Raw genomic sequence first — 15,516 nt, forward strand, 5'->3', positions numbered from 1 at the left:
ACTGGTGTGTGTGTGTGTGTGTGTGTGTGGGTGTGCGGGTGTGTGTGTGGTGGTGTGGGGTGTCTGCCTGTCACAGAGAGTTAGGCTTTGTGTAACTCAGTGAACCCGGAGGTGAAACAAACTGCTGCCGGGCTGACATGGCACGCTTTTCTATTGGACTAGTTACCCACGTGGAACTGGGTCTTAGCCCCTAACATTTTTATTGAGTCAATGAAGATGCACAAAACAATTACAACATTTACCTGCATAGTAACAGTTAACCAGTGTTTTTAATGATACCTGTGTTGTGGTTTGTGTTTTTAATGGAACAGTTGTGTTATGATTTGTAGTTGAAGTTTTCTCATGTTTTCTCAGTTCAAACCTTAAGCCTGACACATTACACATCATTGCTATGTGCGTTATGAATCCCACTCAAGCTGTTTTACTTGGACAACACTTTTTGCACTTTTCACACAAAATATACCTTTATATTTATTCACATTTTATCTCTTACCCTGTACCATAACATGACACTGATCAAAATGATTTGATGTTACGGAATCACTTTTTCCTCTATTTAACTCCTTCTTACCTTTGGCCTCTTGCAGTGCTCAGCCTCCTGCGGCCGAGGGTTCAAGTACCGTAAGGTGAGCTGTGTGACCCGGTCGGGCCGTCCCGTCCCAGAGGAGAACTGCCAGCACCTGTCCTCCAAGCCCAGCAAGCAGAGGCGCTGCAGAGGTGGCCGCTGTCCCAAGTGGAAGACTGGCAACTGGGGAGAGGTAGGACTCTTTCACCCTGCTATAAAACACTCCTCTACCACCAGTGTTCTCACGCTGCCAGACATGTAGGCTTTTTTTTTTTTTCCCCTCTCTCCACTTTAATGCTTAACAGCTTTCTGGCGTGTGTGTGTGTATGTGTGTGAAAACATCTGCGGCAAAACACAACTGTATTTCACTGTCTGCCGTGGTCTCTACTTCACCATGCCAGGCCACTAACTAAGGCAGGGGTGCTGTTACACATCACGTTGTGGTTTGCCTGGTTGTAGCACAGCCTGAGGCGGCTGGAGACAGGGGGGTGGAGGTGGGGTACACTGGGGCCGCTACACCACGGTACAGTAACTGGGACAGCAGGAGGGATGCGCGCCCCTCTCTTTGATCTAAGCCTAACTGAGGTGAAGTCCAGCCAGTGTAAAGCTCCCCCTCCCCCCTCTGTATTTTTCTGTTCCTCTCGCACTTCCCCTTCTCTCCTCCCTGTCCCTTTTATCTTCCCCCCCGAGTCTCTTGCTCTTTCCCCCACTGATCACTTTTTCTTTCAAGTACCTTACTCCCTCACTCTCTCTAGCTCTCAATTCTTCCAAAGGCTCTTTTCCTCCCTCTACTTTTTTCTGTGCTGCCTCTCCATCTTCTCCCTTCCCAATGGGAACCACATGTTGGTCTTTTCTCTGAGTGCCCTGCCAGCGAAGCAATCCACTCACCACACCATGCCAGAGACACTCACAACGTGCACCTGGGCTGCTGGAGAGCCTGGTGCCTGTTCCCTCTTTTCCTCTCTTTACTCCCTGTCTCTCTTTCTTTCTCCCTCTCCCCCTCTTTTTCTGATTCACCCCACTGGCCGAGGGTCCCAGCAGAGAGCCACATCTGTGCTCCATACCTCACAGAGGATGTGCCTCTCTCCCAAACAGCTGTGGAGCAGGACACAGGCCAGGAGAAAATGATACTCCACACAAGGGTCTTAGTCAAGTACAGCATGATTACCCATGGTGCAACAGGGTGCCTAGGGTTTAACTGCTGAAATACAATGGCAGATATAAACCGTGGAATACGTTGTTTCAAGTGATTTTGTCACATACAAATGGACACATTGTAAATGTGCCAATCTAATGTCTGTAAGGGATTGAGGTGTTATGTACAAATGCATGAAGATTTGTGAAGGTGTACACACTCTGGCTCCCATCCATTAATTTAACAAGGTATTTTCTCACCTCGGCTTGATCATCTGGATATGTTTATCACTTCCCTCTCCTTTTATCTGAAAAATTATGAGCAGTTATATTGGTGGTTTCTCTCTCTTTCACAAACATACACGCACACACGCAAGCGCTCTCTCGCACTTTTTCATAATGTCCACATGCACAGATAATCTAATTATCCCCATTCACTCCATACCCACACAAATTACCTGTAATGCATTACATTAACGATCCAAACTTGTACAGCGCTATTAAAGTTGTTCTGAGTAACAACAGCATCTCTGTTTGACCAGGTCATGTTCTGAGAAAATACAAAATTAGTAACTTAAATTAAGCACTTACATCATGTGATTCTTTCAGTCCTCTGGCTTAATGGCTGCAGACAAAATTGGCAGAAAACAAAATCACATCAAAAAAATACTGTGGATTCAACATTCAAACCATCTCTCTCTCTCCTCCTCTGTGTAGAAATGTGTTCTGTGTTATAGGGGCAAGGACATATTTTCATTAAAAACAGCATTTTACTGAGGGCCTTCACTGTGGTTTAGACACAGTTTGACAAAACCACCCACTTTCCAGGCTCCAGCTTCATATTGCCTCTCTCCATTTCTGTAAATACACTATTGATTCAAGTTTACATAATATTCAGGTTTCCAAAGCCAATTATTTCGTTTTTGCAGTATTGTATAATATATCAACAGATAACATCAACCACACATGACACATAAATCAGAACTTGGAGGCTTTGTTGGTGTTGTTTAACCATTACACATAAATAAACTGACTCTATAATAAGCTATGCTTTAATTAGCCTAAATGTCAGGCATTTGTCATCAGCTTCTCAGTTGTGATATTTTAATTACATGAAAACAAATAACACACAAATGGTTCAGATTTAGAATGGGAAAATATTCCAATCCAATATGCATGTGGATTGAAATATGTGCATAATTGCTTGGCAAGTCAAAAAGACCAGATGTGAAGGGACACAAAATGATATCATCTAGAACACAAATGTCAGAAAAGAATAGAATAGAATAGAATAGAATAGAACACTCATGGGTTTTAGTGTATAGTATAATATTCCCTAGAATGTTATAGTAATAACATATGAAATAAAAAAATATATATACCATGGGAAAAGATAACATTCAAGTAGCCTACAATAAAGTCACTTTAAAGTCACTATTGAGTAAAAGTCCCTACAGGAAAATTAGTGGCTTTTCCATGGTGGCAATACGATAGAATACAATGCACTTCAATGGAGCAACATAATTATGGCTGAATAAAACTGGTTTAAAAGTCTTACCTGTCGCCTCCTTTCAGTGTTCAGCATCATGCGGTAACGGGATACAGAGAAGAGAGGTGTCCTGCCAGGTCGGAGCCCGACGGAGCCCGCAGGAGACCGAGTGCCCCCAGCCCTCCCGACCGGTTTCCAGCCAGAGCTGCCGGGTCGCTGACTGTCCCTCTCGGTACCGGTGGAGGGAGGGAGAGTGGCAGCCGGTAAGCTTTTGGACGCCTCTGCGGACAAACTGTCGAACTTGTGTCTTTGGAAAAGCACTTTTACAGCAATGACGCAGTAAGGCGAAGGAGCATTAGCTAGCTGCGCGTGTCGTTTCAAGTGGAGTACGAGCCGCTGCCGTGCTAATGGGGAGCAGAGCAGACCTCGTAGCCTACTCCACTCGGAGGCACTGCAGTCAGGCCAGGAGGCGCAGAGGGGAGGAGAGGAGGCGAGCTGCTGCATGCCCATGATGGAAATCAGATGATCATCTCTTTTTTCCAAGCGAAGCCTAGTTGCCAGTCGTTATGAAACGGATAGTTCCGGTGCTCACTTCTGATTGGCTGAGTTGCGTTTAAAGCCTGTCGAACGCACCTGTGACCGTATCACTTTTAATAATCTAAACAGGCCGACTGTAATGCCCCAGCCGAAAGTCATACCGTGACTTTGTTTCACTGTTAAAGAACTATATTGCTTAGCCGAATAAGAAAATACATTTAGGCTACTAGTAAGAATAACATTTAACATTTGCATTTTTGTAGCATCTCAAAACACCAGCAGTTCTGAAATCAAAAGCATGGTGTCTAGACCCATGCCAAGGCTATATTTCTGGGTTAGGCTACCGTAAGCAATTTTCTGTATAGCCTACTATAGCCTACCTTCTCTTCAGCCTTCTGGCCGTTTCTGAGAGTTGGGGTTATTGGAACAGACAACTGCAGCAGTATGTTCAAATGGTGTTGAATCTGGGTCAGTGAGCAGCATGACATCTCTTCTCTTAAAGGAGAGTCTAATTAGTCGGGAGAAATGTTCAGAGTTTCCCGCCTGGGCGCCCCGCGCGCCAGGAACAGCTGGAGGTAATTACAGCGGTTCACCTGGCGCTGAGGGACGTTTGGCGGGTTAAAGTGCCTAGCCACATGTTTCATGCACTTAAGTTGACTCCAAAAATCAGAAATAATGTGTAAGCCAACATTCCCCCTATGTAATTTTCAACTTTTGAGAAGAAACACTTTCAAAAGCCTTTTTTCTTGCCATAACTTAGGCTACCCTCATTTCCTTTTACTATGCCTGCCCTGGCTTATTCCCATATAGCCTTAACCGACCTGCCAGAACCTATAGTGAAAACTCAGACCGAAGCACAGTCAAGCAGTTTGCGGTCGAGTGTGCTTTTCTATCATCTCCACCTTTTTATAAGTTTCTCTAATACATTTTAGCGTATAGCCTATATCTATTGTCAGTAATATAATCATGCAGCTACATCCTGCAATAGTAGGCTACAGCAGGACTGCTCAGCTCACAATAACAATTCCAGGTATTTCAGTTGTTTGACAGTATTCAACATATTAACAGTGATGAAGACCAGCTGGAGTGGGCTGCATTCGTAATAGCATAGTGTTTCTGACGCATGTCTAAGCCTCTCTAAGCCCTTCCTAAAATGTTCTGTGCTTGAATTACCGCTGTGACAGACTTGAATGTCGTAACACTTGAGTTAGGTTACTACATGGACCTGGATGTAGTAAGAGTGTTATGGCTCTAAGCTTCCAGTCAATAGTCTACCATCATCGCGAAGACAAGTCAAAGCAGTAAATACCACATCACAGGGTTAGACATTTACAGCAATGGCAAAAAAAAATCTGTTCAGATTTTTCATGAGATACATTGCTGGCATGGAAAGATCAACAGTTTCAAGAGTTAGAAGCTGCATAACCTCTTGTTAGGACTTGGCAATGAGCTCAGGCTCTCCTACTCAACAACATAGTGCTTTCCTCCCAATTCTTATCTACTGTTTTGACATCTTTCCTCCATATTCTCATGTGGTGAAGGTTTTCCGATTGCCCGTATTAGAGACTTTCACGAAGAAGAAACATCTCAGACACTTTATCTCAGCTGTCCCGAGGCAATGTTACTTTGATAATTATTAAGAGCCACTACTTTGCATGGACTAGAACGACCCAGTGCCCTATGCACCCTCTTATTTGCATGTGGACAGAAGCACCTACATAATTAGGTCCAATTTGATCAAAAGAACAACCACTGTTTTTCACAACAACATTTCCAAGTCATAAACGATTTGACATCATTTTAAAAGGTCAGTCTTTGTCTTCTCTCCTCCGCCACTCCAGTGCAGTAAGTCGTGTGGGTCAGGCCACCGACGACGAGCCTTGCAGTGCGTGGACCAGAACCAGGACGAGGTCCACGAGATGTACTGTGTGAACCAGATCAGACCTCCTGACTTAGAGAGCTGCAACACCAACGCCTGTGAATTCATCTGGATCACTGGGGAATGGACTGAGGTGAGCGCCAATGAAGCTGATTGAGCCGTATCATCAAGGTGATTCTGTACATGTTAGCAGAGATGTGTGGCATCTAGCTGATCAAGTCCCACTGAAACTGTGGAGACCTTCACTGCAAACAGTTCATGTGCTTTGAATGGGCGATACTTTGCCATCTACTCTGTGGCCTTAATTAGAAAGAACAAGCTGTGTAAATCTAAATTACCATCTCCAAACCCAGTGATGTGGACATGACAAAAAGCAGGCCTGTTTTCCTGTGTGGTACGCTGTTGTTATTTCATGCCAGTGTCTCTCTCCCTTCCAGTGCTCAGCCAGCTGTGGTCAGGGCTACCGCCAGCGTCTGGTGTCCTGCAGTGAGGTGCATGCGGGGAATGATAACTATGAGTACGGCCATCAGTCTTCGTCCAACTGCCCCGGGACCCCCCCTGAGAGCTTCATGCCGTGTAATCTGGGCCCGTGCCCGCCTCCGCAGGAGTGGAGGGTCGGAATCTGGGGACCGGTGAGCGAGGCTTTCTATGAAATCTCCATTCTCTTCCAAGTCAATGCACCTAAACGTTGCCCAGTCATTTATCAGTATTCAAGTCAAGATGGCGCATTCATGTCTGTATCCGCAGTTTCCTAAAAGAAACAAAAAACAAACATGAGCCAAAGTTGTGATTTATCAAAGACTGATTGTGATGTTAATATCAGCAAGTTAAACTGGTTTTATCCAATTTTCTGTGATATATCACAAGATGATACTATTGATCATCATCCAAAGTATCAGCTCTATGTATTTCTTATGTTGTATTCTTTGGAATCATTATACAATTGAATAACGTATGTAAAGAACTTTCTAGAACTCTTTATTATGTTGTGATATATCACAGAAAATTAGAGAAAACCAGTGTCATTTGCTCATATTAACATCACAACTTTCGCTTTCATCGTTTGTGCATAAGAATTTTTCATAAATGAGGTCTCAAGGTTTTTTTTATATAAATGAGGCCCCTTGTGCCTGAAGTAGAAAACACTTTACCAACCTGAATCCATTCCAAATTATTGATAATCCATCTTGAAATGGCAAAAATGTAGCATAAAATTTCCAAATCTTGAGAAGATGACTTTTAAAATGCGAGGTTTTTGCTGGTACAAGTTATATTTTCACACTTTCATGGCTCTCTTCCTCCCCCGCAGTGTTCAGTGAGCTGTCCGGATGGAGTGATGGAGAGGAAGGTGCAGTGTGTGTCAGCAGACGGTCTGGAAAGCAATAGGTGTTTTCTGGACGCCATGCCAGAGGCCAGGCAAGCCTGCAGCAACCCAAGCTGTGAGTACAAGAGTACACACAGAACTGCTGTGTCTGAGCAAAGGTCAGGACTACCAGGGTTATATACATCCCAACTGAACACATCTCAAAAGCCCAATACTAGGTATAGCTTAAGTTGATCTTCTCATCTCCAAGATTTGGCCTTAGGTGAAATATTTATGATCCAAGACACACATCAAAGGTCTAACTGTCCACTAGTGTATTTACTTCCCTACGGTAGGATGGGACAACATCAAAGAGTGAGCGGCTATTCATTTTCTTTGATTCGATGCAGAAATTTGCCACACTCGACTTAACTCCTGAAATGTCTGTGTGCCTGTGTGTGCATGTGTGTGTGTGTATACAGCCTGTGTGCCTTTCTGTGTGAAATCTTCGCATGATGTACCAACTTAGTTCTGCTTCTCTTGTGTCTCCCAGGCCATTTGCCCACTAGCTGTGGAGACATCCGGAGTATGAACGGCCCCCTCCCAGATAGTGAACACTTTCTCAATATTCAAGGGAAAGCGCTCAAGGTAATATCAAATGATTTTCTAACTTCATAGATGCACAAAGCACCTTTCATGAAGCCAGAACAGGTTTTTATTTACAAGGGGAGGGAGACAACTGAAAAGTAGGTCTTCCTGCCACGTCTCCTCTCATCTCAGATGACTTAAACACTGACAGAACATCCTGCTGCAGTGTTAGTTTGCCTGTGTGTGTGTGTGTGGGTGTCTTCGTGTGTGTGCCTGCATTACATAGCGTTTAAAATTGATCCCTACTGGCCTGTGTTTAGGCATACTTTTGGCACCATGGCGTGGTGTAGAATGTTGCAAACAGATGCAGCACATTTCCATAAGACCCAGAGTCAGAGGAAATTCTTCAGACTGCCTGTCTTCAAAATGACTTTGAAGGGCGGGCCAACCCAGGTCAGATTTAGGGATCGTGTGTGTTGTGCTTTAACGACTTGTATAAGAGTGTCTGTGTTTCTTGGGGCATGTAAGGTGCCACCTTAACCTCTACTCTCTTCCACTCCTCTTCCTCACCACCTAACCTATCCCGTCGTATATCTAAATTCTCCTCTTTTCCGCTCCTCTTGTGCCTTCTCCACTCCATTCCTCTTTCTTCTGTTCTAATCTCTGTGTTCCTATCATTACCTCTCTTTCCCCCATTCTTCGCTTTTCCTCTTTTTCTTCTCTGGCCTTTTCCTTCACCCCTCCTTCCCTTCTTCTCATTTTGGATACCACCCTTCCTTCCTCCTCCTCCTCCTCCTCCTCCTCCTCCTCCTCCTCCTCCTCCTGCCTCTCCTCAGGTCTACTGTGCAGGAATGCAGACAGAGAGGCCGCAGGAGTACATCACCTTGACGACCGGAGAAGGGGAGAATTTCTCAGAGGTCTTTGGCTTCAGGTAAACAACTAACAGATAACAATGAGAACGGCCTGTTTCATTACAAGAACCAAGGGACTCCTGGCAGTGGGAGTAAACGTTTTCTTTTTTTTTTTTTTTTTACTGTAAATGAATAAATGTATGGTTGAGGGAGGTAATCATGTGTATGTTTTCCAGACTGATCGACCCCACCCAGTGTCCGGCCAACGGTTCCAGGAGAGAGGACTGTGAGTGTCGGAGAGACTACGCCGCCGCTGGCCTCTCCACCTTCTCCAAAGTCCGCCTGGACCTCAGCAAGATGCACATCATCAGTGAGTTGCCCGTACACACAGCCGCTAGTCAGTTGTGCATTAGGCAGACAGCAAATGAATCACGGCCCATGATTAGGGTGCAACACACACACACACACAAACAAACAAACAAACACACACACACACACAATAACACCCTGTGCCGATGTTAATTACAGCAGTGTATATCATCACTCTCGCTAAATGTCATCAAAATGTTAAAGCCTGCTGACTTTCTGCAGTTACTCTGAAATAAGGACCTCCTTCGCCATTTAATTACGTCCATGCTCATGAGGGTTAATGGGCTCAAGATGTCTTCAAGCTTCATTTAAGCAACACACAATTAAAAGGCTTGAGGGGATTAGATGAAATTGCACTAAGTAGATGGAATTATACTGATATTGCCATTAGAGTGACCCTAAAACTAAGGCCAGATTTAGGTTAAATTAAGCTGGGTCATTACGGAAGATGCAAGGCTATCATTATGCCAGTTTATTCAAGGGGCTTTCAAGATTCACATTTCTAAGAATGGTTGGTTGTCATGCACACATCCCACTTGACCTGGCTGTTGCTCTGTCTTGACATTTAGCCACGGACTGGCAGTTTGCGTTCACCCACCAAGGCCACAGAGTTCCCTTCGCCACAGCTGGAGACTGCTACAGCGCCGCCCGCTGCCCACAGGTGAGGACTGCAACAGCTGTAATTATATGGCTGCAGGAGGAAGGAGCATGGAGGCTTGGAGGATGGACTCCAATCCTCTTTATGCGTCCATACTGTCGCTGCACCACTGTAGCATTGCTGTTACCTTGGAGCTCAGGTAGCTTTTCAAGAGAGCCAAATGATGTCGAGTGTGGGGTGTGTGTGTGCGTGTGTGTGTGTGTGTGTGTGTGTGCTGTCAGAGGTAGAGCAGACACCCAAGGACAAGCTCTGTCTAGACACTCCGTAGCCCAGTGTCGTCTGGGCGAGAGGAAACAGCGCACACACACACACACACACACACACACACACACTCACAGACATATAAGAACACACATATCATTTCTACAGCTGGCATACTCATACATACCATGTTTTTTTGATATATTTTTTTTTGCTTTTAAGGAATATAACAGAGGTGCAAAAAAACAAACATTTTCTGCGTGAGTGTGTTAACCTGTTTCCCTGTGCATCTGTGTGAGCACCGCTGTATAGTTCCCACGCTCCCCCGGCTCCAATGTGCAGCCCAGATGACCTGAGTCTCCTCAGTGTCGACGTGCAGACGGCAGCAGCTAACCACTAGGGAAAGCCAGTAAAACAGGGAGACAGAGAGAAGCACCAATACGTCCTTCAAAGACATCCTTTCACCTACTTTCCCCCCCCCCCTCCTCTACCCCGCCTCATTTCCAAGGCACTTGAGGAGAGCTGGAAAGTTTGCTGTCAAAATTACTTTGATTACACTTTGAAAGGATATAATGTACACAATGTGAAGTAGCCAGATGTAGATTTTTGTGAGAAAGCTCAATTCTAAAAAATGCTGTCCTCAAATAGCCAGATTTTCTATTATCTGTGTGTACTGGCTTGTATAATTCAATAGGTTCTCATTTATGCAGATGCATTTGTGTTTGACAAGATGACATGCAATGTTCTTTGATGGGAAGTGGAAAATGGAAGTAACATTTACACAGCTTGTTTGTTATGATTAGGTGTCCACTAGTGCCCCCTGTGGTTTGTCTGAGGTTTGACTCTTGTCTCTCTCTCTCTCTCTCTTTCTCTCTCTCTCTCTCTCTCTCTCTCTCTCTCTCTCTCTCTCTCTCTCTCTCTCTCAGGGGCGTTTTAGGATCAACCTCTCAGGAACAGGTTTCCAGGTGGCCGAGGACACCAAGTGGATCTCCCAGGGCAACTATGCAGTGGCTGACATACAAAAATCCCAGGTACTGGTGACATGTCACATACACGTCCGTTACATCCCAACATTCAAGCAAAGTTTGCCTGTATAGTCAAGATTTTGAATATGGCATCTAGAAAAGTGTGAGAATGATTACAACATCCATGATGGGACAAGTGTATTTAGTGAGGTACTGGGTAGCAAGGTAAATTATGCAAAGTGATAATGAGTTTAAACATAATTAGCATACTTATCATTCATTATTATTCAGTGGCCTCTGGCAACCCTCTTACACTGTGTTCTCTTCCTCCATGTATGTGCACCTCTCTTTATCCTCTGGCCTCATCCTTTCTCTTCTGTCCTGTCACCCCTCACACTCCATCCCTCCCTCCCTCCTCTCCTCCTTGTCCTCTTGGCTTCAGAGGGATGTCTGGGCATGGTCCCAAGTGGGCTCCGTATCCCAAGCTCCTCTGGCTCCTCATAAACCTGCTGAGAGAGGAGCCTTATTGGGCAGCTGCTCTCTCAAGTGGGCCCCCCCTTGCTTTTGAAATGGAGATCAAGCTGGAGAGCGCTTATTGGCAAGGCGAAAACAGGAGGGAACGGAGATGCCAAAAAGCGTTCACAGTCTGATATCCATAGCCAGCCGGCCTGCTCTGGGCACTCCAGGCTGTTTAAATAAAGCCAGGTTGTGGCAGTGGGATGGAGAGAGCACTCCAGAGGAGATCAGACAAACCACTCACTGCATGCTGTGGCTTTCATGCCGTGGGATAGTGCTTTTGGCGTATCTGTCTGACGCAATTTACTTTTTGTTTCTAGGAGTGTATATGAACCTGCCAATTATGCCGCATGCAAATGGTGCCGGTGAAGTGCTAGTGATTAATTACCTTGTATTTCTCTGCTTGTTACTGAGGGTGATCGTCTTGTACCTGGTGGTAGCCCGCTTGGTGGGCCTCAGTCTTTGTGCGAGGCAACCTTTTGAAATAGCAAAGCAAATTTCAATGCCTTCAAAACAACCCTGCTACAAATAGCTTGGTGGCATTCTCAGAGCACTTGGAAGTAGCACAGCCATTTCCATCCCTTTACTGCACAAGTGTTGAAACGGCCAGCTGTTTCTCAGTCTTATTCAGACCATTGACTGTGAGAGCCTGTAAATGGTAAATGATGTGAGTGTCATGTTTCAACACAAGGTTTTAACAACACAGGACAAAAAGTTAGTAAGTTGTGATCCTGAAAAGTACGATTTCACATTTCAGCATCTGTGTTACTATATTATGAAACTAACTCGTTCTTTATTGCTTCATATCCTAGGAGAATCACTGCAACAGAATCACATGTAACTCATGTGATTCCTCTTGTGTCCACAGGATGGTAGCAGAGTAACAGGAATGTGCGGAGGCTACTGTGGTAAATGTACTCCGTCCTCCGGCTCCAGTCTGCCTGTAACAGTGGCATAGATCTAACGCCATCAAACAGGTATGCCATATATTAATGATTATAACAACAACATTCATCAATTCTCAATCACTCCTACAGATAACAATTTATGAAATATGAGGGTGGAAGGAGAATGATAAACTGCATTTCTGTTTAGTGAATAGACCCCTTTGTGCCTAAAATGCCTCCGCTGCTGTGAACTCTTAATGAGTGGTTAATCATATTTGCATCCATTTTATTTTTGGCATGCTTTTCTTCTTGGCAGTCCTCTTCAGGTGCTCATCGTGTCAACATGTCCCTCCTCTCTCAGTGGTGCTACAGCCGACTTCGGGCTCCAACCCGTCCTTCATGTGACCTCTTCCCCTCCATTGTGTACATAGTGTAAATGAATCTGGTGTAAGTACTGTACATAGCATGGTTAAAAAAAAAAAAGAATTATTTATTGTACTCCACATTTATTTTTGTATTGTAAGATAATTTAAGGGTTTTGTTTTCAAGAGCAAACACCGCACAGTGTTTCTTTGCCATGCATCAGATATCTGCCAAAATGTGCCTTCCATTTTTGGACATTTGCCATTTGGACTTTTTAGTGCTGTCACTAATCCACACTGCACTTATTAAGATGCCATATGTTCTTTTTGGATCTATCCAGTAGGTTGTGTTAAATCCAGTAATGCCGTTGTCATATTAGCACAATGATGGTCATCGGTCCTGTTTTTCCTGTGCAGTGAGGTGTCTCCGCTCACTGGGTCTTTTTTAGCCTTTGTTGATTCAGGAAAGGTTAGCACACACTCTTATTCAGCAACACCCTCGTTTACAGTCACAGTTACTACTGGTCTAATACTGGTTCCCATTGATCAGCTCCTCTGGAACACTTTTTTGGTTCAGTGCCTTGATCAAGGGCCAACTCTCAGTTCAGGTATTCCCCTCCCAGATTTTCCCAGTAAGACCAAGGAACCCTCCAGCCACAAGCAGGCCTCCCTAACCTGTCGGCAACTGTTGCTCTATTCACCCAGCAGCTTGTGTGTCCAGCTACTTCCACTTGGACTGGACATTTAGTGTCTGGGTTAGCATCATAAGATCTGTTCACAAGCTCTATTCTGTGGCAGGCTACTCCATCAGCATGGCTACAGCACTTAATTGCAGGTGGATGTCCTCTTCCAGCTGGATGGGGGAGTAGACGACAGGCTAGTGAACCACAGTCCATTGTGATAGACTGGGGACTACCAGGGGGAGAGCTGGATGTGGAGGTGGAGGTGGAGATGCGACAATAACAGGCTGCTGCTGCAGGGAATAGCCATGTGTTGCTACTACTACGACCACAGAACCAGAATAGAAAGACATTCTCCATACTGATACTATAATTTGTTGTAGTTTTACACAGAATTCTTAAAGTTGAAGAGGCACCCTTTAGGGATGAGGTCAATTTACTCTCAGTTCAATCAGTACAAAATGTGAGGTGAAACTGTGTTTTCACTGCTGAAAGACAGAGCATTTACTCTTTGTTCATTTAAAGTATATCAACCGTTAATATTCATATATTAACAATATTAACAAGCTCACAATTTTTGGAGTTTGAAGAAAATCCTCTTCCTTAGTTGGTTGAATTGAAAGTGAACTGATCACAACCATGCTGCCTCTGTACAGTGGGAGGATAGCAGGCATGGAAGAGCGGCTGTAGGCTGCTGGTGTGAGGCAGCTGAAGAATTCATTCATTGGAGATGTTGTCTGATGTGTGGTCGAGCAGAAAAGAGATGATGAGCGAAGAAGACAAAATGGCAAGTGAAAGTGAAGAAAGTGAAATTTGGTCTAGCCTGGCCTAGAAAGAAGTGGTGTGTGTGTGTGTCTGTTTGTGTGTGTGTCTGTGTGTGTGTGTGTGTGTGTGTGTGTGTGTGTGTGTGTGTGTGTGTGTGTGCATGGTGGTGGGGCGAGGAGAGTGACATAGTAATCCTGGAGATTTACAGGCCAGACATAAGGAGAAAGTGAGATACACATTCATACACAAACACAGACGCATAGCAGAGACCAACACAAAAATGCATACCCCTTTCCACCCACCCACACAAACACACACAGACACACATGCAGAAACATGCACACACACACACACACACACACACACTCATAGACCGACTGTTGGAGCGTAAGGAGAGGCTCGCAGGCTAAAAGTACCATAGAGATTATGCTGCCAGACATCAGAGAGAATCAAATTCCCCCGTGTTCCTCCATATCTCTCAGGTAGCGTGCAATGACAAGGGAGAGCCATTAGCCTTTAGCTTTTAGAGAGCAGACAGGTTATCTTATCTGGAGCGACTTGAAAGAATTCAGAGAGAAAGAATTCACCTCAGGCCCATAAAGATCCACTAGATACTACAGAGATACAGTGCACTGGGCTGGCCCTGGAGACACCTCCCAAACTGCTGAGTCCACAGGCCCTAAAGCATGCTACTGGTCCAGATGCTGCCTCCTGTGCCTCACATTCTGTCCTCCATCTGTGTCTGCAAGAGTCCAAACTGTGTACAGATCATGTTCATGTCGACATGCTCCTGTTTAGAACATTTTGACTTATCGTTCTGTGTTACAATATCAGGGTACTTTTTATTTTGTGTACATTTTTTTGATTTTATCTCTTTAACCAGTGTTATACCTTTTGTCAGGTGAGATTTTTGTAGAAACATGGAAAGAAAAAGGAGGAATTGAGAAACTGCAAAAAAAAAAACAATGACAAAAAAAAATCAATTTCTCACTATGATTTATGATTTTTAAGCCATGATTATGTGTAAGTTCGGGTACATACTTTTAACTACATATTTTTACTCATATTGATAGATAGATAGATGATTGACAGATGAAGGAGCCATATTTGCCTTTGTAAGCCTTTCTGTATATGGTGCTATTCTTTCAGTGCCTTATGAGACAATGTCCTGAACACGTACCTCTACATCTACATCTGTCCTTACACATGCACAACTCAGCCAAAGGGAATTCCACAACATTGCAGGTGAAGAACCCAGTATATAAGTATTTGATGACATTGTTTCTGTCTTATTTTGTCAACCTGGCAATCACAACTGATGAATGCTCCTCTCATTGTGAATGTCAGAACTTAGTTTAGTCAAAGGATTTCTCAGGTGCCATAAATGAAGGGATTATTAGGATATTTAAGTAGGCCTATATTTATCTTATTTTACATATTTGCCACATGTTTATCAGGTAACAGAAATGTATTATTATTACGTTTAATGACTTAAAAGTATCATGACATATGCCTTGTTTTATATGCAAGTATTTATTTTACTGTTTCTTTTTGTGAATGTACATAGGCTTTCAGCATAAACGACTATGAATTACCATGCAGTATTGCCATAAAGTGAGCCTTCTTCTGGCAACACATTTTCTGTCTTGTGAATGTGTTTATTTATATGTATGTCATGTCTGCATCATTTTGCCGCATTAGCGTCCAGTGCAGCCATATCAAATGTATGATTTATGTGTGTGATCAGATAAGGGAATGATCAAGGAG

General features: G+C 44.1%; 1 protein-coding gene across 1 annotated transcript in view; it reads left to right on the forward strand.

Annotated features, from left to right (window-relative positions):
* adamts9 (ADAM metallopeptidase with thrombospondin type 1 motif, 9) overlaps positions 1-13,316 on the forward strand; it is a 46,332-nt gene extending 33,016 nt beyond the window's left edge. The window contains exons 29-40 of the mRNA XM_071915604.2: positions 588-758; positions 3,275-3,451; positions 5,567-5,737; positions 6,042-6,236; positions 6,914-7,043; positions 7,461-7,555; positions 8,332-8,426; positions 8,583-8,716; positions 9,285-9,376; positions 10,501-10,605; positions 11,924-12,032; positions 12,259-13,316. Coding sequence (XP_071771705.2) covers positions 588-758; positions 3,275-3,451; positions 5,567-5,737; positions 6,042-6,236; positions 6,914-7,043; positions 7,461-7,555; positions 8,332-8,426; positions 8,583-8,716; positions 9,285-9,376; positions 10,501-10,605; positions 11,924-12,013 — 1,455 coding nt within the window. The 3' untranslated portion in view covers positions 12,014-12,032; positions 12,259-13,316. The remainder of the gene's footprint in view (positions 1-587; positions 759-3,274; positions 3,452-5,566; positions 5,738-6,041; positions 6,237-6,913; positions 7,044-7,460; positions 7,556-8,331; positions 8,427-8,582; positions 8,717-9,284; positions 9,377-10,500; positions 10,606-11,923; positions 12,033-12,258) is intronic.
* Positions 13,317-15,516: the final 2,200 nt, after the last annotated feature.

The sequence above is a fragment of the Centroberyx gerrardi genome, chromosome 5, assembly GCF_048128805.1.
Source record: "Centroberyx gerrardi isolate f3 chromosome 5, fCenGer3.hap1.cur.20231027, whole genome shotgun sequence".
NCBI classification, from domain to species: domain Eukaryota; kingdom Metazoa; phylum Chordata; class Actinopteri; order Beryciformes; family Berycidae; genus Centroberyx; species Centroberyx gerrardi.